At 42.6% G+C, this 25,040-nt stretch overlaps 1 protein-coding gene across 2 annotated transcripts in view; it reads left to right on the top strand.

The window, feature by feature from the left end:
• The window catches only part of RORB (RAR related orphan receptor B), a 209,425-nt gene that overhangs the window by 126,067 nt on the left and 58,318 nt on the right, over positions 1–25,040 (top strand). For both annotated transcript variants that reach the window (XM_034773310.1, XM_034773311.1), the window contains exons 2-4: positions 13,034–13,119; positions 18,685–18,826; positions 23,095–23,496. In XM_034773310.1, the coding sequence (XP_034629201.1) occupies positions 13,034–13,119; positions 18,685–18,826; positions 23,095–23,496 (630 nt within the window). The remainder of the gene's footprint in view (positions 1–13,033; positions 13,120–18,684; positions 18,827–23,094; positions 23,497–25,040) is intronic.

Genomic DNA, 25,040 nt, shown 5'->3' on the forward strand with positions numbered 1-25,040 from the left:
GTTACCGATGGATAACTGAGGCACAGAGTTTTGAAATGACTTGCCCAAAGTCAGTACCTCACCCAATAAATATTTTTTTTTCTGAGTCACAATGGCCCCTAATTACATTTGGCATCTTGTCCCACTTGAGTTGAAAACAGCTACAAAATAGGAAGCATAGAATTGAACTACAAGAAGGACTGACTGATGGCAATTGTATTTGATGTTCACTGTTAAAAAGGCAGAAATGATGTGTCATGAAAATTTGCACTGATGTTTGTATTTATAAGCTGAAAAATGCCACCTGAGGACATGATACTATTATACTGTTATGATGAAGTAAAGTAAGGTAGTGCAGAGTCAAGGATCCAGAGGACTGGGCGCAGGCCAAATTTCTAAACTGTGAATCTACATTGTGACTGACTATGTAAAAATGGCACCTTTTATAAAACAGCTCGATTCTTTGTGTATAGTCAGAGTCGTATCTGCTTACTTTAGTGACTAACATAATTGTAGTCTATCTAGTCCCTCTTGTGCACCATCAACAGAAGTGATTACTAGATTCCAGAGCAAACCGACTGAAAGCTTGCTGTGTTGTCACTGACTGCATAATTTGATGGCAGTTGGGATGCAGTGATCTATAGGCCTAATTTGTCATGAAAACTTTTATTGGTGATATTGCATAAGAAGAAGATAATCTTGTTCAGCTCACAGAACTCAAGCTGATATTGCAGGACTGGCAGTTAGATAAAAACATCTCTTTACTTGAAAGCTGACTGTATTTCAGCTGAAATCACCGAGACAATAAACGTGGAAGTGCAATGTGACATTTCCACCGTCACTATTCAAAGAAATACATTTGAAGGCAGGAGCGCCGCCAGCTTTTCTGCCGCCCTAGGCGGTGGAAGGTCCCGCCCCAAAATGTCGCCCCCCCCCCCCAGAGGCGGTGGAAGGTTCTGCTGCTGAAATATCACTGCGGTTGCCGCCCCACAAATTGCAGTGCCCTAGGCGACCGCCTAGGTCGCCTAATGGGTTGTGCCGGCCCTGTTTGAAGGGTGATGAGAGTTCCTGGAAGAATTAAAGTGGATGCCATCAAATTGCTCACTGAATCTTTAAATCGCTAGCTCCACTGATTTTTCCAAGTATGATCTCTGTGGTATCAACAAATCCACTAAGAGCTATCTTTCCCTTCCAGCTGTATGCCATCTCTTGTGTACAACACTCTTTTGATCTGGAACAACATCTTAAAAGCTTTGAATATCCTCTTGACACATACGCTCCTTCCCCAACTAGTCCAAAGTGACCAGTTTGGAAGATTATAGTCCAGCCTCTTTTGCATGAAAATGAAGTTCCTCTGATGTGAAGCAGTGATTGCATGAGACAGAGTCTCATTTAGTCCTGCTTTTTCCTGCTAGACTGTATGTGGACATGCTTGGCCAGTCTTACATTATCCAGAACTCCATAGCCTGCTATTTCTTTTTTCAGATTTCAGAGTAGCAGCCATGTTAGTCTGTATCCGCAAAAAGAAGAACAGGAGTACTTGTGGCACCTTAGAGACTAACAAATTTATTAGAGCATAAGCTTTCGTGGACTACGACTGTATTTCTTTTTGTTACTAAGACCAGGAAGGAATGGACTTTAGTGATTATCAAGCACACTGCACAAAGGACACCTGCTGACTTTTACTTACATTTCAACATGGACTTTGTAAACTCTTTTTACACTGCATTATAGATTTACCACTAATTCCCTATATTCAAAACATATGACTCTTACCTCCTCATTTTTTATGATGTCTGGTTTGACTATAGCCACTGAACGACATTTCTAGTGTGAATGGAATTAGCTCCAGCTAGAAAAAATGCTGGTCTATGCTGATTGAATACAGTTGCTTATATTCCTTTGGTTGAGTGAGGAAGCTGTTTGTTAGCTGTATGATGTGCTGTCTCCTTGGAACATGTGATTGAAGACTTGGATCTCTGACATATTGAGCTCAGAGGTGACTGAGTTCACCTACAGCTACATCACATTTAGTGCATCCACTCAGGCAATGGGATTTTTTGTTTGCTTGTTTTCCACTCTGAAGAGCATCTGAGAGCCTGGGTAACTGATGTCTGGCTTAAAGATAGTTTAAAGAATACATTTACAGTGTTGGTACACAAATCCTTCCCCTTTCAGGGGTTTTCCTTGAGTGATGTTAATTTATTCTGTAGGTACTTCCTTTGCTGTTAGACTTTAAAATGTCATGTTCTGCACTCCATCTCCTTTCACTATTCCCTCCTGTTATTCTAGTGGTATTAGGTTCCATAAAGGAAACCCATTTTTGTTTTGTTTTTTATTAATTATTAATTTATTATTTATTTGTATTGTCAGCTCCCAATGTCCATAGCCCCAGTTATGCTAGGTACTATACAAACACATAACAAGAGAACACTTCATGTCCCAAAGACCTTACAATCCAAGAATAAAACAAGATGTGAATACAACAAACAAATGGGGTGAGCACAAGGTATCAATGAGATGATCATGATTAGTGTGATAAGCACCAATCACAGCACAGCAAGTGCCTAACCATTGTTGATTTTTTTAGGCTTCATAGCAGAAGTGAGTTTCAAGGAGGGATTTGAAGGAAGATGATCCGGTGGCATTTCAGATCTATGAGGAGCTCCTCCTATGCAGTTTTTCAAGCAAGCATCTTCACACTTTCTCCCCAGGCATGGGAGAATGTGTGAAGATGCTTGCTTGAAAATTTGGCAAATGGACAACTGAGACCAGCATAATTGGCAAATAGGAGACAGAACTCAATATTCTCAGTAGGTAATTAGATATAATAGGTAGGAAGGGGATAGGCCATGAAGTGCCTGAAAAGTGAAGACAAGTCATTCTCTATTATACTAATATATAATATGTTTACTGTGTCTGAATGGGAGAAGGACATAATTTCCTGTATTGCTGAAAGTTGCCATGAGTGGCAACTTTACTGTTAGTTTATTTTCAAGATACATAATGTAATGACTTCAACATTCTGAAAGAAACTGAAAATACCCCCTTGATAAAAGGATACATTTGTTATGCTTATAAAGGATTGAAAACGAAACAGCTTCTTTTGTAATAGTTCTACAGAAAGAGAGCTAACGTACTATTTCATCAACTCTGTTTGAAAGGAGGAGGAGGGAGAGGGGAAAATATACAAATCTAGAGCATTGAACAAAGATGCAATGTGAAGAAGGTGTAGGAGCTGCTGACAATCATTAAATCTGCAAAGGAAACCTGGTACACTGGGTGTTAATTACAGTAATTCAAGATGTTTCTGGGAATACAGTGGCTTCTTTTTCTTCTGGCCTGTACAATTAACGACTCAGGTTTTCTGTTATGAATCCTTAAATTGTCCTGCTGTCTTACGAATAAAAGAGAAATGCCTAGGAGACAGCAGCAAAGTCTGCTTTTCCAAACTTCCTTAAATCTCTTCTCTCTGCCCTAGAGATGTTGCATTTTCCATGAGCTATCTTAGGGTATGTCTACACTGGCAGAGTTATAGCACCAGCAGTTACAGTGCCGCTCAGCAGGCGCTGAAGAGAAACCACTGTTGTGTGTTCACTCTGTCAGCTGCCTGCGCAATAGTGTGTTCACACTTGCGACACTTGCAGTGGTATTCGGAGTGGTGCACTCTGGGCAGCTATCCCACAGAGCATCTCTTCCTCTTCTGCTGCTAAGAGTTGTAGGAAGGCAGAGGGGGTTGCAGGGCATCCTGGGTCCTGTCCCAATGCCCCATGATGCATTGCAGCAATCCCTGTGCTTCCATCCCTGTGTATTTGGTGCCATCTTTCAATGGTTTGTGTACTGCGCGCTCTGCCTCTTCGGTCTGCAGGAATGGAACCCCAACTGTTGACAAGTATGCAGCTCGCTCTGATTAACATGTCATGAGTGGCAGTGGAGTTATTGCTTAAATTAAAAGGCAAGAGGAGCGCGACATTGATTTCGCCATACACAGGGCCGGCTACAGGCACCAGCTTAACAAGCAGGTGCTTGGGGCAGCCAAGGGAGAGGGGCGGCACCTGCAGCAATTCGGGGGTGGCAGGTCCCTCACTCCCTCTAGGAGCGAAGGACCTGCCGCCGAACTGCCGCCACCAATCGTGGCTTTTTTTTCTTTTCCCCCAATTGCCGCTACCGGTCACGATTGCGGTTGTGGCTTTTTTTTTTTTTTTTTTGCTTGGGGGGGGGTGGCAGAAATGCTGGAGCCAGCCCTGGACATGCATAGTAGCTATGACACAAGATTGCTTGTGGCATTCATGGAGGTGCTGACCACTGTGGAACGCCGCTTTTGGGCTCGGGAAACAAGCACTAAGCAGTGGGATCACATAGTGGGATGACAAACAGTGGCTGCAGAACTTTCGGATGAGGAAAGCCACATCCTTTGGACTGTGTGATGGGCGCGCCTCAGCCCTGCAGCACAAAGACACGAGAATGAGAGCTGCCCTGCCATTGGAGAAGTGTGTGGCAATTGCACTGTGGAAGCTGGCTACTCCAGATTGCTACCAATCAGTTGCTAACCAGTTCGGAGAGGGAAAGTTGACCGTTGGACTCATGTTGATGGAAGTGTGCAGGGCCATTAATTGCATCCTGCTCCAAAGGACTGTGACTCTGGGCAACGTGTGTGACATTGTGGATGGCTTTGCACAAATGGGCTTCCCTAACTGCGGACAGGCAATAGATGGCACGCATATTCCAATTCTGGCAACAGACCACCAAGCCACCGAGTACATTAATCAGAAGGGGTATTTCTCTATGGTTCTCAGAGCGCATGTGGATCACTGTGGGCATTTCACGGACATTAATGCAGGCTGATCCAGAAAGGTTCATGGTACACGCATCTTTCGGAACACTGGCCTGTTTAGGAACCTACAAGTAGGGACTTTCTTCCTGGACCAGAAGATCACTGTAGGGGAAGTCGAAATGCCCATTGTGATCCTGGGAGACCCACCTACACCTTAATGCCGTGGCTTATGAAGCCATACACGGGGCACCTTGATAGCAGCAAGGAGCGGTTCAACAACGACTGAGCAAGTGCAGAATGACTGTTGAGTCTGCTTTTGGCCATTTAAAGGCCCGCTGGCACTGCCTCTGTGGGAAGCTGGACCTGGCCAATGACAATATTCCTATGCTTATAACCACATGCTGTACACTCCATAATATTTGTGAAGGGAAGGGTGAAAGCTTCACTCAGGGCTGGACTGCTGAGGCTCAGTGCCTGGAAGCTGAATTTGAACAGCCAGAGACCGGGCTATTAGAGGGTCACACCGTGGGGCCATAAGGATCAGGGATGCCTTGAGGCAGTAATTTGAAGCTGAAAGCCACTAATATTTGTTGATATGCTCAAGAGTGCAGTGTTGTAATGCTAGGAGGTGATTGTGATTGGTGCAGATGATGAAATATGAAGGTTTAAGATAATTGCTGTTGCTTTGCAGGGCTCTGTTTGCTTTCAATTAATAGCATAAAGATTGCTATCAAACCAACACAATTATTTTATTAAAAACAACAACCAGAGGAGAGAGACAAACAAAAAAACACATCAGCACTGAGGGGGTTGGGGGAAGGGAAGGTCCCAAGAGGAGGTGAGGTCCCAGGACTATTAAAGATTTGTGTATGTCCAGGGATCATATCCAACCTTCTCCTTTGGAGTACAGTGCAGTGAGTACTGTACTTCAACAGGACTAAACTGCAGAGGGACACGTGTTGAGTGCAGTGGGTAGTGGGAGTCCACAGTGCTGGACTGTGATGGGGGAGGAGTGGAATGCTGTGGGTACAGACTGGAGCCAGGAGGTTGATAAGAATGTGTTGACGGTGTCTGAGGGGCGTATAGGAAAGAGTTATGCGACAGCGGCTGCAGGGGTGGTCAGGCGCGGAGCTGCTTGGTTGGCAGTGCTCATATCGCCTGGAGCATGTCTGCGTGGCGCTCCATAATGTGTGAGAGCTGCCCCGTGGCTTCATTCTGGTGCACCATGTTCTCCTTTCGGTCCCTCTTCTCGCTCTCCCTCCACACCTACATTTCCTGTTTCTTGGCGGTGGAGTGCATCATAACCTCACGCAGAAAGTCCTCCTTAGTTCTTCATGGCCGCTTTCTAATTCTGCGCAGCCGTTCAGCGGCCTATAACAAAGAGGGAGGCTGGTCTCCCAAGATCATCTCTGTGAAGTCAAAATGCAACATTTTACAGAGCAGTATTGTTTGCAACATGGAGAACACTGATTCAGTGATTTAAAACACAGCCACTATTCACATACCTGTCACTAACTGGCTGACCCCAGGCAAGCACACATGAGCCACAAGACCCCCAAAATGGTGAGTAGCCACAGGGGCAGGGTAAATTACTCTTCATGGACCCTACTGTACACTGGGCACGTGGCCCTTAGGGAGAGCCAGCACTGTAGGAGGGGCCTGATAATCATTTCTGTCCCCACATTTTCCACAGGCTGTGATCATTATGGAAGATATCTCACTGCTGAGGGTGAGCAGGGAATCAAGGGAAGGTCTTCTCCAAGACCTTCTGCAACTTGTGCCCTGGCCCTTATGCAGCTCGCCTGTGTTGTGCAATGGTGTCCCCACCCCATGACGACACAGCGGTGTACGAAAGTTACCATTAATGGGGCAAGAAACAAAGCAGCTCTGCCAAAGAACCTGCAGCAGGGGATTGCCCAGTATCTCCATGAGTTTCCTGGAGATCTCTGAGGGAGAGTCCCGTGAAGTGAGGGAATCAATCAACAGCCTGTTCCGCCGCTCAGACTGGGCATGTGGTGGTACACGCATCATACAGACACAAGCCTGCTTTCTGCAACTCTCCTGGCCCCAACAACTCACTTCAGCAATTCCCAAAATCAAATCCACTTACCAGGGGCCTTCTCTTCTGTTTGTGCTTCACCAAGGTCTGACAGCTGTGACTGGCTAGCTTCCTCCGGGGTAGAAAAGAGCTCCTGGCTGCATGCATCTCTGACCTCCGAGTTGTCCTCTGCCTCTGAGTCCCCCTCCACATCCTCGTCCAAGATTTCCTCCTCCTGGCTCAGTCCACTCTTGACTAACATAAGCCATCGAAGTATCCACAGTGGCCTTCGCAGTGGAGGTGGGGTCGCCACCGAGTATTGCATCCAACTCTTCATAGAACCGGCAGCTTGTGGGCGCAGCACCGGAGTGGCGGTTTGCCTCCCGCGCCTTGTGGTAGGCGTTCTGCAGCTCCTTCACTTTTACCCTACACTTCAATGTGTCCCAGTCATGGCCCCTTTCTGTCATGCATTGTGAAATCAGTCCGTATGTATCATAATTCCTATGGCTGGAGCGCAGCTGGGACTGGAAAGCCTCCTCTCCCCAAATGCTGATGAAGTCCAGCAGCTTGCCGTTGCTCCAACCGGGGATTGCCTGGTGCATGGGGCAGGCATGGCCACCTGGAAAGATGCGCTGACACCACTGCATGCATCACTGAGCAAACAGGCAGGGGATTTTCAAAATTCCAAAGGAATTTATGGGGTGGGAATGATGGTTGGTCACCTGAGGGCAGGGCAGTAGAGTTCAAACCGATGACCAGAGAGGCAAGAGCAGGCATTGTGGGACACCTCCTGGAGGCCAATTGCAGCGCTGTAATCAAGTGTCAACACTGGCACCACAGAGCTGTAGCCCCAGCGCAGAAAGCTCTGTGCCTCTTGTTGGGGTGGTTTTTTTACAGCGCTGCAACTGCGCAGTTTCTGCACACTAAGTGGCTTGGCAGTGTGTATACCTGGGGAGTTACAGCGCAGAAAGCTGCTTCGCTGTGCAGAACCTTGCCAGTGTAGACAAGGCCTTAGAAACAGCAACACCAATCTGCTGGAGACTTTGTATTCACTGTTACTATAATACACTAAGCCCTCCAGTTCCCCCACCCCCACCCCCAATGGCTGGAGAGAAGTTAACCGGCTATTTCACCTTGAATGGTCTCTTGAAATATGTGCTAAACAATTTCTTCCACCTTACATTTAGCTGTGACACTTGAGTACCTTTCTCAGATCTAAAGAAGAACTCTGTAATCTCAAAAGCTTGTCTGTCTCACCAACAGAAGTTGGTCCAATAAAAGTTATTACCTCACCCACCTTGTCTCTCTAATATTTATTACTACTAACTTATAAAATGATTAGATTGATTCTGATTTGCGGCTGAGCCCACTGTATTTGTTCCATAATAATTGAAATCCATAGCTTCAGCATTTAGGGACCCAATCCACAAACACTTATAACTGAGCACAATACTTATGACGATGAGTAGTCCCTTACTGGGTGTAGTATTATTGACTCTTCATAGTAACAAGTATGACACTCAATGCAGTAAGTGTTTGCATAATCAAGCCTTATGCCCTTGTTCCTATCACAGGAATAAAGTAATAAATAGTAAATGTGTTTAAACTATTTTTTAAAATCTATTTCTTTTATTATTATTCCACTATTTTCACTTGTTGCCTCCCACATCTTGACTTATTGAGTTTTGAGGATTTCCCCATATTCCAGACTTTAGCTTCTGCCTGAGATCTACATCTATCCCTTTGAGGTCTGACAACCCAAAACAGTCCATCCTTCCAAAGATTAAGCTTTCTCCCTCTGCATGGTTCTCACCCTAGGGATCTACAATTTCTTGAAACTCAGTCTCTCAAGTGGCAGCACCTAGGAATCATTCTCAGGCTTTGTCTTTGCTGCCAAAAAGGATGTGTTTTTACCATGGAATAATTAGGGTGTTTTAGCTGTCCCAGTGCATAGTCTTGTGGAGGTAAAGAACTGCAGTTTTACTGTGAGATGAACTGGGCAAGGTCAGCCACGGGTGGGGTATACTGTTGACCTCACCTAGCTATCTCACACTAACACTGCAGTGCTTTGTCTCTACGAGGATTTTACAGCATAATAGCTAATGCCTATTAATTACCCTGCTGTAAAACCCCACTACCATCTTTTATGCAGTGAAGGCATAACCTAAGGCGAAGCTAAAGTCAAGGGTGGCCTGAGGAACAAAATGTACAGTATATCTGAACTTTCCCAGAGTTCATAGGCCCTTGCATTAAGGGAGTTGGTTCTAGCCCATCTCTGCCTAAAATATATGTGTGACGGGTTGGATCACAGAAACCCCCTTGGGAGCTGCCACCCGATGTGCAAAGACTACCCCTGCTTCTGTTTTCCCTGCCAGCTCAGGACTCCAGCACCCTGTCTTGCTGAGCCAGACACTTTCGTCTGGCTTCAGACACAGACCCAGGGTCTGAATCACTTGTCCCAAAGCTGCAAGTTTACCTGAAAACAGCTTGCAGTAGCGCGCTTGTTTTTAGCATTCAGATGCCCAACTCCCAATGGGGTCTAAACCCAGATAAATCCGTTTTACCCTGCATAAAGCTTATGCAGGGCAAACTTATAAATTGTTCGCCCTCTATAACACTGATAGAGAGATATGCACAGTTGTTTGCTCCCCCAGGTATTAATACATACTCTGAGTAAATTACTAAACAAAAAGTGATTTTATTAAATACAGACAGTAGGATTTAAGTGGTTCAAAGTAGTAACAGACAGAACAAAGTAAGTCACAAGCAAAATAAAATAAAATGCGCAAATCTATGCCTAATCAAACTGAATACAGATAATCTCACCCTTAGAGATGCTTCAGTACGTTTTTCTCAGACTGGACACCTTCCAGGCCTGGGCACAATTCTTTCCCCTGGTGCAGCTCTTGTTGCAGTTCAGGTGATAGCTAGGGGATTCTTCATGATGGCTTCTCCACCTCTCTCTTCTCTTCCCCCCTTTATATATCTTTTGCATAAGGCGGGAACTCTTTGTCTCTCTGGGTTTCCACCCCCCCTCACTGGAAAAGCACCAGGTTAAAGATGGATTCCAGTTCAGGTGACATGATCACATGTCACTGCAAGACTTCATTACTCACTTGCCAGCACACACATATACAGGAAGACTCACAGGTAAATACAGCCATCTGCAGACAATGGGAGTCATCAAGATTCCAAACCATCATTAATGGTCCACACTTTACACAATTACAATAGGCCCTTAGAGTTACATTTTATATTTCTAGTTTTAGATACAAGAGTGGTACATTTATACAAATCAGATGATCATACTCAGTAGATTATAAGCTTTGTAATGATACCTTACAAGAGACCTTTTGCATGAGGCATATCCCAGTTACTTACATTCACTTATTACCGTATTTTCTCTAAAACTATCTCAGTTACATTATATTGACTTATTATCAAGTTTTTATAAAACCATATAGACTGCACAACGTCACAATATGAACAAAAAATTATATTAAACTCAAACTAATAATTAAAATATTTGATAGGTTAACCATAAATCCGCCACATTTTTGAAACAATACAGTAATGAAATAGCATAGCAGAACTACTTTACTTTATTGTTTAGTTTGGGGGAGGGGGTAATTATTTCTTCTTGCAGAAGCTGTCTTGTGTGCTAGGTTGTTAGATGGGCATTTGCACAGAAATATAAATGAGTGTAGGAGATTTGTGTGAGTGAAAACCCATTTGAAAATTTGTCTTTTGTGGATGAGTTCACAAGTGTATGCAACGGTGTATGTCTAGATCATGCTTTTATCACCCAGTCTTGCATTAGGGAAGCTAGAGAGCTACTGTGTCCCAAGAGAGCACACTGTGCCTCCCCTTGGAGGGAGTCCTTCCCCTTGGCTACACTGTGAAGCGCGAGTGTAGTCGCGCCGCCAGCACTGTGAGAGAGCTCTTGCAGTGCTGTATGTACTCCACTTCTCCGAGGGGAGTATCTTGCAGCACTGCGAGCGAGCATGCAGCGCTGTAGGCACTCATTACACTGGTGCTTTACAGCGTTGTACTCGCTGCGCTCAGGGGGGATGTTTTTTTACACCCCTAAACGCAGCAAGTTGCAGCGCCAGTGTAGCCAAGGCCTTAGAGTGCACAGTGGGTGTAGAAGTTTCACCATCCATGTATGTTCCTTCCTATCTCCTTCCTGCCCTCTTTGGACACTGTTCACCTCTGCGGATGCACCAAAGGAATATTCACTTCACCCCCCTGAAAGAAGGGGCCATGATTATGACTGGCTTTCTTTGCAGGCCATTTGAGCATGGGAGGCAATTGTGCACTCCATTGTGCCTGGAAATTAAACTGAGTTATTTAAAAAATGAATTCTTAACTACCATAAACAATGATTTAGTAGTGAGAGAGACACAGCACATTCCAAGGGGTTGTAGGGACAACCCCTTACAGGTACTCATCTGATTTTAGTCAAACTATAAAGGGAGTTATAAAGATAATTGTAATGAGTCTCTGTTCTCTTACCTGGGAACAATGATGACAGATACAATTTGGTACTAGATTATAAAGCCAGAGCACTTTACTGTTTTTCCAACACCGTCCATAGTATGAACACCTGTGTACGAGTGTGTATGCAGTAGTTTGAAAATAATTTTTTCATCCTCTACAGCTAAGTATACGCTCCAGCATTTGTGGTACCTCCAAGGGAAAGCATGACTTTTAAGGGAATGCATCTTAGGTTCCCTCTGGGCTCTTCCGTTTCCCCTTCACCCCCATCATCGCTCACTGTATGTGCACACTTGTTACTCACTAAAAACCAGATTGTTCCTTGAAGGCACTGACCCACAATCCCTCCTAGAGCTCTGGGGAGTGCATACTGCACTACTCCTTAGGATACAGCATGCTCCCCCTCTGCATCCAGCCAGCCTTCGGTGACAGGACTGACAGATGCATCTTTGTGGTGGGAGGTGGGTATGTGCCTTCCCCACTCACTTTGGGGAGGCATATGCCCCATCAGGGAGTTAGAAGGAAGCAGTATTTTGCTCAGGAGGTCACATCCAGAGCTCCACTGACTTCATTAGAGCTATACCAATTTGTATCAGCTGAGGATCTGGCCCACAAAGTGCAAGGGCTACAATTATGCCTGGCTCTTGCTCCCTTTCCCCAGTGCACCTGCCCAGAGCCAAGCACAGTCTGTCCCTACATATTAGTAAGCAGATGTGACCACGCAGTATAGACAGGAGAAGTCATGCAAAGGATTCAAAGTTGGAGAATGAGGCAAATACTCTGTCTCAAATATAGGAAATGATAAGATGGAAAAAAGAAAATGATATGTAGAGAGAGGAAAATATATTTTCAGATTAAGAAGTGATTGAATATTTAGGTTGTAGAAGGGTCTGAACCAAAAGCAAACAACTTCCAATTCTGTGTAAATCTGAATCTACGTGCCGTTCTGAATCTTGCAGCGAGCCGCTAATTCTATAGTTAGCCAAAGCAAAGACCAGATACTGAAGATGTTAGTCTGGATCTATAGCTCTTGCTCATTTCTAATTTAGAGCCAGTAAATAAATGGCTTTGACTGCAGGAGGTGAGATATATCTGCAAATAAATCACTGGTTTAAGCAATTCCTTGGAGGCAGAACTTTGCAGATATTTACAGATGTTGCTAGTATCTTTTGATGTATGTCAGCAAACCACAAATCAGAGGACATGAAAGAACATCACATGAACTGCATCATATCAAGTGTACAAGTACAATGAGCCGTGATGGGGTGAGAGGGAAGAGCCCGGGGGAGCTTAATAGAAAGAGCATCAAATCATATATGGCAAATCTGCCTCAGCAAAATGAAGAGTGAGGATATGATGGAGGACAAGATTACTGGCTAGCAGTATTTGAAGGCTGTAAACACCAAAGAAGGTAATTGTTTAGAGTGATCCAATAGGTAGAGCTAGGGGATGAAATTAAAAAAAAAAAAAAAAAACTTACCGCAAATGTCAGGGAAAACTTTCTTATCATGAGATCTATTAGATTGTGAAACAGTCTCTTCAGGGAAATGGTGGAAGCCCCATCATGTGAATCAATTAGAACTGGAGTGAACAGAGCACTAAAAATCATAAAATATCATAAAGAACAATTTTACACTTGCAGAGAGGTAGGGGTCTGACCAGCTCTAACATCTATGATCAGTAGTTAGGGCAGAAAAGAAACGAATGGCATTTTAAACCAAAAATAACCCTTTTCTCTTTTTCAGCACAAATTGAAGTGATACCATGCAAAATTTGTGGAGATAAGTCCTCTGGAATACACTATGGAGTCATCACATGTGAAGGCTGCAAGGTATGAGACTTTATACAGCACTGTCATTGGCATCTGCATTTGCCTCAGGCTTCTGTGTACTTAACAACACACTCTGACACCCTTTCAAACAAGGTGTGCCAAAGGCTGTAATGCCTGCTGCTGATACACAGGTGTTCTGTGTCTAATTTTACTTGTTGTCTTCCTTATTCAACAGTCAAATAATATTTGGAAATAGCTCCTTGTTTGAGGCTTTGAATTAGTAATATGTGATGCAGCATAAATGGTGATACAGATGCTGGTTACAGTATGTTAGAATAGCTCCACCCCGAATGAACCTGAGGACTAGTTTTGTTCTCTTGTTTCATTTACGATATGTGTGAAATGTCAAAGTTAATTTAAGTGTCATAATGCACAGTTTTAAGAGATATGGGGCTGACTTTGGCCCCACTCATAGAGAGCCTCTATGCTCTCAAGGGGACATAAAGAAATTTCAGTTGCCTAGCGAGAAATTCCCTCAGCTCAGGAAGAGGGTAAATAGCACTGCATTGTCCCTCCTTGTAGGCTTGGCACACCCCAGGGATGGAAAGGAGCAGGTTGGGGTAGAAGGGAGAATGCCCATAGTGCTCCTGTGATTTGGGGCTGCTGCAGCACCTGCCATCAGCACCTGTGGGGAGGCTGCCATATGTTAAAGCAGTCCCTGTGGCTAACTTTTGTATAAGGGGCTATTTTGGCACTCACAGCACCCAAAAATTTTGCAAAGGCAAATCTTCGTGTTTGCAGTTCTGACCACCCGCTTGAAGATGCAAAGGCTCTGATTAGCACCTGCAGGTCAATTTATATATAGAAACATGCACTTGTACATTTTGTGGGTGTACATACACATCTACATGTGTGTAGTGTGAAATATCTTGCTCCCCAGGTTTGTATTTAGCATTTTATAACATTGAAGGCATCTGAAAAATTCAAAACATTGGATTTATCACATCCCAAAAATAAAGTTTGATTTAATGCCAGTAAATTGAGAAGTGATATATTGTCCAAAATCAGAACTTGTCTTTCAGAAACTTTAACAATTGTAAATGAGCCATCCCCCATTGTGACACAGTTTTATTGTGATACTGGACTGGAAATAGGCTTCTTTTTATGATGATCGCACAGAACAGGATTAGTCTAATCGATCTGATACTTTAAAATTGGCACAAAAATAATAATAAAAAAATGCTTTTAAGCAGAAAAAGAGTTTCTTGTCTCTGTAACCAGTCTACATAAAGCGGTAAGGAATAAAGTCTCCTCTGGATGTGATTAGTGTTAATGGTAGCCCTTGTGTGTGCCTCAAGAGGAGACAATGCCTCTTAGCTCTATGTGTATATTGAGATAAGAAGCTCCTCTACCACTTAACACAGTTGTAACCCTTTTGTTTTTGTGCCAGTTTCAAAGTAGCAGATCAATTAGTCTAATCCTGTTTCATGAGACTGTCATGAAGAAAGATGTTCGCAGTCTAGTTGTATCTGTGCTGATCCCAGGATATTAGAGAGACAAGGTGAGTGAGGTAATATCTTTTACTGGACCTACTTCTGTTGGTGAGAGAGACAAGCTTTTGAGCCACACAGAACTCTTCAGGTCTGGGAAAGGCACTCCCAGCATCACAGCAAAATGCAAGTTGGAACAGATTGTTTAACACAAGTAGTTAGCACATATTCTAAGGGACCATTCAAGGTAGAGTGTCCCGTTAACACCTGTGCAGTCATAGGACAAAAACAGGTGGATAGAGAGTAACAGATTGTTGTAATAAACCATAAATCCAGTGTCTCTGTTCAATCCATGATTTTTAGTGTCTAGCAGAGTTATGAATTTAAGCATCCAGGTTCAAAATGTTTCCTTTGAGAATGAGGACTGAGAGGTCAGATATAGGCCACATCTACACTATAGACCTATATCAGTATAGTTAGTACACCAGTATAACTACCTCGCTGAGGGGTGTGCTAAATCCTAACCCCTCTTCCCTCCTGTAGACAGTGCTTTGTTAATGAGAGAGCTACCACCACTTGCGAAGGTGGATTGACTTGGGAAGGTGGATTGAGAAGCTCTCCCATCAGCATAGCGTTTTCACTAAGGCCTTGTCTACACTGCCACTTTACAGTGCTGAAACTTTCTTGCTCAGGGGTGTGAAAAAACACCCTCCCCCAAGCGATGCATGTTTCAGCGCTATAAAGTGGTAGTATAGACAGTGCACCAGCGCTGGGGGCTACTCCCCTCGTGGTGGTGGGTTTTTTACAACACTGGGAGAGCTCTCTGCCAGCCCTGGTACCGCAACTACACAGCCACGGTAATGAAGACATACCCTTAAGCACTACAGTAGTGCAGCTGCAGTGCTGTACGTGAAGACAAGCCCATAGAGTGATCGTTTTGTTAACACCCACTTCTGGCCTTTAAACAACCCCTCAACCCAAGCTCATCATCAGAAGTAAGCTCCCCACAGACCAGGACTCAGCTACTCAGAACGGCACCAGAACCAGACAGAACAACAGATGCAAAACCTGCAGCCATATCTCCACTGCGATCAGTGATCAGCACCCACCACAACACGTCTTTACTCATCGAGTGCACTAAATGCCCCAATAAAAACGATCTGGGTGAAACCAGATAGTCACTACTCTCTCAAATGAACTCATACAGGAAAATGATAAATGACAAAAACACCCTGTTACCTGTGTATGAACACTTTTCACAAAGCGATCACTCTATATCTGATCTATCAGTCCTCATTGCACCTTGTTAAAGGGTGTAGCAAATAGCGCTGTCATATCCTGCAGCATGCCCGAGTATCTTCAGGAATTTGGTATCTTCTGGGAATTTTCCCACTGATTTGATTGAGGCCTGGATTTCACCCCTTGTGCCTACCTCAATGTCTCTGGGGCTCTCAAAAGTGTCTCATTCCACCTGTCTCTCTACCATTGTGGGAAGTGGTTAAAACTGCAGCCTAGTTCTTTGAGGTATGGAACATATTACTATCCCTGTTTTACAGACTGGGAAACTGAGATAGAGAAAGGTTAAGTGACTTGCCCAACATCACAAAGTGATTCAGTGTCAGAGTTAGGAAAAGAGCCAAGAAACTTTTTAGCTCTTCTACTCTATGCACTAGGTCAGTGCAGTTCTTCTACTCAAAAGAGCAATTGTTCTCCCCAATAAATGTAGCCATTCAAAAAAAGGATATAAAATATTATATATTTCAAGAAAACATTTAGATCTGATGAGGGAAGGGAAAAAATAAATTATACCAAGTCAAAATTTGAATATGACCCATGATATTCTAATAGGAACAAAGAATGACTGTGTGAATTCCTGTATGATAGAAAATAAGCCGCACAGTCTTCACTATGAAAAACTATGTAGCATGAAAATATGATACTCTAGACTATGTAATAGTTACAATTCTAAAAAAAATATTTTTTATAACTGTTACCTTTAAAAATAAGATTGACCTGATCTGATTAATCCATTCATTCAGTTCCCTATTCACACTGGAATTGCTTAAATTTAAAGCAGAAAACCCTTTTTATGTCAAAAAGGAAATTTCTAATAAAGTATGGCAAATACATAAGAAATGTCTCATAATTAGTGCTAAAATGGCCTTAAATTAATCTCACAGCCATGGCTTCAGTAAATTCTTTATCAGTCAGGATCAGATAAGTGCTCTACAATTTTTCATTGGTACTTTCCCTAAAGGACAACTGCATTCCCAAAGATACAAAACTTACATCTTAAATTAAATTTTAAATAGGTTATAACCACTAACACAACCAATGCAGGGTAGATGAAATGGGACTTTTAAACTTCACTTCATGGACTGGGAATGTCAGTATCTGTACTCAAACTCAGTACCTGTTGTCCAGTGCTAGTGACACCTCTGGCCATTGTTCAGTGCGCTAGGACTTGAGTGAAGCTTCAAATATTGTCTTTATTGAGTGAATACAGTCATGTACAATCCAATTACATTGTTTCTTCACCATTATTTCTACAGACTCCACAGCTATTATTATTGTCATGGTTTGCTGCTGTCATCCATAGTCCTGTACTGAAACAATACTGGACTAGCTGTTGAATGAAGCCAGCCCTAGCTTGCTGATTCAGTTCAGGTTTAGTCTACAAACCATCCTAGCAGCACTCAGCCACCTCACTGCCACTGCTACCAGTGTCAAACCTTACTTACTCTGTCTCCCTCCTACAGATGCTAACTGCACTTTTTACCTTCTATCTGCCTTCATGGCTTCCTGCAGTTGCTAGACTCCCCCTCCATCTCTTTCTCACTGTGTAAGTGTGCAGTTGCCTGTTTCTAAAGCTGCTAGGTTCTCCAATGAACTTCTCTCCTTTGTTTCTCTTCCCCCTCTCTGGGCTCCCTGCTCCTCCTGTGCTCTTTACCTTTCGTTGTTCTGTAGAAGAGAGAAGAACATCAAGTGTAGCTTTACTTCTCTCATCTCCCCTTCCTGGCTCCATTCCTCTTGACATCTCTGGCATTTCTTGTCACTTCTGCCCTCATGCTGCCTGATGGTGCCATTCTCAGTGGCTATGACTAAGTAAGGACATGCTCTCGGGTTCTAGTACTTATGTCCCCAATCACAAATCCAAACAACTAGCCAGAATAACACTCAAAAAAACCTACTGAGACTGGGTAACTAAAAGTTTTAAAACTTTTTAGCCTATTCCCTAGCTAAACTGGGATTTTTAACTTTCTGTATTTACCTGACAATAATATACACCTCTACCCCAATATAATGCTGTTCTCGGGAGCCAAAAAATCTTACTGCATTATAGGTGAAACCGCGTTATATCGAACTTGCTTTAATCCGCCGGAGTGCGCAGCCCCGTCCCCCCAGGAGCACTGCTTTACCGCGTTATATCCGAATTCATGTTATAGCTGGTTGTGTTATATCGGGGTAGAGGTGTATTTCTTTTACATATGAAATGTCATGATTTTTTTTCCTGGAGGAGGGTGGTATTGTTTAAAAGTGTTTCTTTTTCCTTTGCACTTTAGCTAGTAAGGTCATTAAATCCTAGGGCTCTTGTAGATGCCTCAATTTGAATTACCTCTCTCTTGTGGAGTATCTGGTCCCTCCAAATCAGTTCAAGCTTCTCCAGGTTAACCTAGGGAATCACATAGTATATTACAACTTCTGATACCACATGTAGCCAGTGGAAAAAAAATTGTCAGTCTTAGACATTACCAGTACCTTTTCTTTAACAAAAAAAAAAGGATTTGGAGCAAATGGCAATAAGTTGCTTTGTTAGAAATATTGGTGAGAGTCTCCCTGAGCATTTGATGAAGTTCAGTGTTTATTGTATATTGAGGATGTACACTATTTTATCACTCTATCCTGTTTGTTACCCTCATATTATATTTTACAGAGTAATGCACAGGTTTTTCAGATCAGGAGAGAACATGATTTTATTTCACTATTTATGACTAAAGCATTTACAAAGTTGTATCATAAACAAAATTTCACTGAATTAGAGTTTATTGCAGTGGCATGCCACTATATCTATCTATCTATCTATATATCTATCTATCTAGTAATTATCTCTCTCTCTCTTTCACGCTGTCTCTAGGGTTTCTTTAGGAGGAGTCAGCAGAACAATGCCTCTTACTCCTGCCCCAGGCAGAGAAACTGTTTAATTGACAGAACCAACAGAAATCGTTGCCAACACTGCCGACTGCAGAAGTGTCTTGCCCTAGGAATGTCTAGAGATGGTAAGGAGTTAGCTTCCTGCTTCATAGGTAAACCCTTTGAAACTGTTCTTCATTGCTGCTGACTACTTAACCCCCCGACAGATTTCTGGAAAGAAAGAAGAAAACCTAACTGCTCCATAACACGTTCACAGTAAAACATAGATCTTTGCCATTCCCTTAAACTTAGGTGCATTTTTTCATGGGGGTGGGGGAATAACAAAATAAAAAGCAACATTAGATTAAAACAAAATGTTATAAAGAGAAATGTGGCATTCTGATTAAAAGCAAAAAGGTCCTCCCCTCATAAAGAGGGCTTCATATGCTGGATCAGATAATAACATTTTATATTAATAATATTAAATATTGATGTATTAAGCCTCCCCATGCTTAAATGTTTGAGGGCCTGAGACAGTATAATAAATAAAATATACAGTTAAAAAGGAAATATGCACGCTTAGAGCAATTTTTATGCTAAAGGATCTGAAAGCACTTCAATAAAAATTACATTACATTACAAAGGAATGACTTGGTGCAACCTTCTGCTGTTTAGCAGTGAACAAGAGAGCTACACAACTGCTTAAAACAAAAAAGTGAAGAAGATTATTGTATCCAGTTGACACTTCAGGGTGAGGCTGTACAGAGCAAACTATATATTTTAGTGCTGGTGGTCTCTTCTTAGTCCTTACTGTTAGTCCTCTTATCCACTTCCCAAACTGCAACACAAATCAGCATGATTGACAAATTGAGAATAAAAATTGCCTGGGACTAGAATAAGAGTTGTGTTACAGGTTAACATTGAGGTGCAATGGCAGAGCTGTGCAAGAAAGCTTGAGCAAAATCTGTCTGCATTATTCCAACCCGAGCTACTACTGTTACTTTCGATTGCTCCCAAATCCATACTGAAGTTTTAAAATCACCAAAAAGAAAACAAAAATGTCTCCTATTTTGTAGGCATTTATCTTAATTTGGCTATCTATATCTGTATAGTGGCAAAAAAATTGTCTGGGGGAGTTTTAAAAATGTGCCATTTGAATTTATTTTAAATTTCTCTGAGCTTTGTAGATCACCAGAGAAATTATGTTCATTATATGGTTCAGAGGTTTTAAATTAGTTTAAGGTCAGATTGCAATACTCTTACTCACTTTGAGTAGTACTCTACTCCATAGGTACAATGAGACAGTTCACACTGTAAAGTTCTATCCAACATGCTTAAGAGTACTACAGTCTCACCATTAAGTGAATTCAGCTTGGTATCTAGTGTGCAGCATACCGGGTTCTTAGCCTCTCATTTCTGCCCAAAGAAGATTAAAGCTGTGCTCTTTCAGCAGTTAATCAGCATATAGTCTCCTCGTAAAAGTGGTGTTTTCTGACTGCAGTTGAGGGCTTTAAGGTATCACAGGAACATTTGTATTTGGCTGCTAGTGCTCTGTCCCTCACCTGTAAAGCAGAGATTCTCAGTGGCCCTGAGTTTTCATTGGTGTAGATGAACAGAGGGTTTCATCTCCCAGTGCTGCCTTCCTCTAACCTCTATGACAGTGGTTCCCAAACTTTAACAACCTGTGAAACCCTTTCACTAAAATGTCTAGTTTCATGAACCCCCTCCTAAAAATGAATATTTCCAGGGATTTTCTCCTTTACCTGAGTATAAATTATAAAAAGAAGTGATCTTGGAAATATAAAATGTGTTTTTATGACATGCTTATTACACACTATTTATTATTAATTATTATTTATCATTACAGTATTTTTATTACATTATGAAAACGGCAACACTCTTCCAAGATCTCACTTTTGTAGCTTGTATCACTTAGAATAAGCCTCTTATAAGACAAGGCTCCTATGTTTCATCAAGGAGTATCAGATGTGAAACAGCATAAAGGTATTTAAGAAGCCAACTCAAAGAGTTCCTCCTACACAAGCATTCAGGTCTTGAGCAGTGCAGGAAAACAACGCACGTTACAACAAAGCTCAAACTAGTTCTTCATAATAATTTAAAAAACAATACTAGCTGCTTATTTATTTTAAAAACAGCCAAAAAAATCCATCTCCCTTTCCATTTCATATAAGGAATTTTTAAGTTTAAAATTCCTCAGTGTGATAGATAGGCTTGCTTTGAGCTGCTTAGCTCTTGGAAGTCTAGAGGCTCCGGGCTGCTTGCCCCATGCTGCCTGAGGTCCCTATGGACAGCTCTGTCCACCATTAGGGAATTTTTTCTCAAGAACCCCCTGTAACACTTCATGAACCCCCAGGGGTTCACGAACTGCAGTTTGGGAACCACTGCTCTATGAGTATAACACTCACATAAACAGTCTTGCCTTTATTGATTTTTTTTGTTGTTACAAAGAAATCATATGTGAATTTTAACTCTCAGTCTAATAACAGACTCATTTCTATCATGCAGAGGCAGGATGCTAATTGACAGCAGCTGGAGAGTCCAATTAATGAAAATATAATGAGCATAAACAGTGGGTGTTTGTTTCTATTACTGAGGCCCTAAAATTAAAGAAAATATGTAGTTGCATTTTTCAACATAACGTCGTTGTGGATTGGCCCTCCCTGCTCTCATCTGGTGTGGTTAAAATAAGAGCGAGACGTGCATGATGGGCAGGATCCATAGGTAATGCAAATTATGGTGTAAAGTGGTATAATTTACGTGCTATGGGGATGGAAAGGCAGGGCCATAGCAGGGAAAGCAATCCCTAAAAGAGATTGAGAAACTGATGGGGCTGTTATCTGATATACCTTCTTGCACCCTGCTTCCTTTGGTGTTTTCCTCTCTTTTTGCACATCTTTCTGCTCCCTCAGCATGCAAGTTACACTCACATTCACACAGACTTATAGGATCTGACTATTGTAAAGGGGCCTGAAAGTGTGTATAAATAGAAGTATAAAGTGGCCCTAGTGTAAATGAGAATCTGGCCCATTTTTGGCAGTCATTTATGTTGTCTCTGAATTTAGCACAATATGTAGAAAGATCTAAAGTAATTCAGCGGCTTTAGAAAACACTTGTCCTCATACCACATGAAAGGAGTATTTGATGCTTCATTAAGGACGGCCATACTGGGTCAGACCAAAGGTCTACCTACCCAGTATCCTGTCTTCCAACAGTGGCCAATGCCAGGTGCCTCAGAGGGAATGAACAGAACAGGTAATCATCAAGTGATCAGTCTCCTGTCGCTCATTCCTAGCTTCTGGCAAACAGAGGCTAGGGGCACCATCCCTGCTCATCTTGGCTAATAGCTATTCTATAATTATATTCCCAAAAAGGAATGTCCTGGTGTCCCTCTCTTGTGCTCTGTATTGATATCCCTCAGAGCTCCATACTTGATCCCCTCTAGATATTCTCCAACTGAGTGACCTCATTTGTTCTAAAAGCTTATTTACCATCTCTGGGCTGAGGTTTCCCAGATCTACCTGAAAATATTTAATAGATTTTAAAGCCAGAAAGGACCACTAATATCATCTAGACTGACCTCCTGTATAACACAGGCCATAGACTTTCAGCCAGTAATTCTTGCATCAAGCCTAATAACTCGTGCTTGAATCAGAGCATATCTTTTAGGAAGACATGAGTCTCTAAAGATTTAAAGTGCTGGAGAATCCAGTTTGCACTCTAATGCTGACTTACTCTAAAAGTAACACTATTTCCTTCATTTGTCATCAGTGAAGAATGTACAGATTTTACGCATGGAGATTATGTAAAATATGATTGTGTAAATCCATAAGTCTTACCTTTATGGCAGATGTGCCATTCATTTATGCTGCTTACCTTCAAGTCTGTTATTTCCCTGCAGGTCTTAACTCTAACGTGTAATGTTGTTTTTTTTAAAAAAATAGGAGTGTGAAGATAACAGTCCCTTGAAAGGTTGCAATAATAGGGCTTTAGGATTTGCTTTCATCAGAAGGCACTAATCAGTTAGTGCATAGTTTAAAGATTTGGGAGCAAGTTGATAAATCACATGGGATACAAATCTAAAGGTTGTAAGTTTTATATACCTCTGGGTTGTTGTGTAGTGAACACAGAAAGACAAGAGAAAGATGCCAGGTCTTTTTTAACATTCACAGCAGGGAGGAGTATGTTGCTTGATTGAGACCCTGTCTGTCAAAATGGAGCAATGTTGTACCTTGCAAATCAAGAGCATAATGCTTCAGCTTTCATAATACGTGTGTAGTCTGCAGCTTTGTATCATTTCTGATTTCCCCAGCAGAAAAACAGGGCAAAAGTGATGTAAATAGGAAAATGATTTAAGAGAAGAGAGCAATGGTTTCTGTTATGGTTTGCTTTTCAGCTGTGAAATTTGGAAGAATGTCCAAAAAGCAGAGGGACAGCCTGTATGCTGAAGTGCAGAAGCACCAGCAGCGATTACAGGAGCAACGGCAGCAGCAGAGTGGTGAGGCAGAAGCCCTTGCCAGGGTATACAGCAGCAGCATCAGTAACGGCCTGAGCAACCTGAACAACGAAACTGGTGGCACTTACTCGAATGGGCATGTCATTGACCTGCCAAAGTCCGAGGGTTATTATAATGTGGATTCTGCCCAGCCCTCCCCAGATCAGTCTGGGTTAGACATGACTGGAATCAAACAGATAAAGCAGGAACCAATCTATGACCTCACTTCTGTACCAAACTTGTTTACCTATAGCTCTTTCAACAATGGGCAATTAGCTCCAGGGATAACCATGACTGAAATAGGTAAGAAAATTTTTCACTTCTCAAGCATTCACTGTTCCATTTGACTTTTTTCGTTGTTGAATAAATTGCAGTCCAGCTATAACAGATATGCTACACAGCCAATTCATTTAGAATGGACTGGTCCTGAAACAGGGCTGGCTGACTGGCTGGGTTTTTTCGTTGTTAAGTTTACCAAATTCTAAAATAATGATTACATTTCTTAACTCAGCAATTCATGAACTGTTTATGAAACTGGAACACCGAAAGCAACTGATGAATCAATCAAAACCAAGTGATAATTACTAATAGGGAGCTTGTTTCAAATGAGCTCATTACCAGAAGGGTTTAATGATCTTTTCTGACAGCTATACATATTCTTGTCAAAACAAAGAGTCCCTAAGGTGGCTCATTCTATTGTGTTTATTAAAATGAGCACCAGATTCTGATCTCAGTTACACAGATGTACATTTGGAGTAATTTCACTGATCTCTTGATTTAAAGCAGTGTAACTGAGATGAGGATCTGGCCTGAAATAGGCTGTGATTTGTATTCTCCTGATTAACTCTCTGGATGTTTTGGACATACATCTTACTCAAGTTTTCCTTTTACTGCCAGTGCAAATGATAGAGCAAGCCTTCTGCCAGGTGTTTCAGACAGCAAAAAAGGCTGGGTTTGGGTGAACAATAATGTTCTTTTGGTCACACTCTAGGGAAGGTTTCTAACTAAATAGAATGGCTCAAGCTCTCACTTGTACACACTCAGCCGAAAGCACTGAATTCTATTCTAAGAAAAGAAAAAGAAAAAAGAAAAAGAGGCTGGCTTACTAATTAAGAGCTTCCCACCTCAACAAGTGATGAATGCTGAGTCAGTTGTGGTTTAGAATAAAATTATAGGGTAACACCTCTCTAATTGGGTTTAATTAAAAAACAAGAGGAAAAGGGTAATCTATAACAGAGGTTCTCAACCTTTTTCTATCTGAGCCCCCCCCCAATGCTATAAAACCTCCAGAGAAGGTGGGGGGGGAGGTGTCCTTGGACATAGGCGTAGTTTGACTTCTATCTTGGGGGAGCAGGGCTCGGGCCAGCTCTGCACAGCGTGGCCCAGGGAGGGATCACCACTTCCACCCCCTGACTCACCTCAGCAGTCCAGCCAGCCTGTCTGGGAGGTGGGGGGATGCTGCACCCAAAACTTATAAATTAAATGGGGTGGGGGGCGTAGAGTGGGGCTCAGCTCAGTTTGAAAACAGCTCACGGTGCAGGCAAGGGGTATCTAGGGGCTATGTGCAGGCAGGGGAGGTAGCTCAGGGTGCAGGGAGAGGAGTAGCTAGGGTCTCTGTGGAGAGAGCGGTGCAGGGAAGAGGAGTAGCTAGGGGCTGTGCATGGATAGGCAGGTAGCTCGGGGCTGTATATTGGGAGCCCGGGAGGGGCCCCCGCCTTGCGATCACTGTTCCCTGAGGACTCTGCTGCCCAGGAGTCAGGTCACCTACTTGGGTGGCTCTCACCGCCTGCTCCAGCAGTAAAAGGGTGCTGGGAGCTGAGGAGCAGCCACAATCCTGGGCACCACCA

Source organism: Trachemys scripta, chromosome 6, assembly GCF_013100865.1.
Source record: "Trachemys scripta elegans isolate TJP31775 chromosome 6, CAS_Tse_1.0, whole genome shotgun sequence".
Lineage (NCBI taxonomy): Eukaryota > Metazoa > Chordata > Testudines > Emydidae > Trachemys > Trachemys scripta.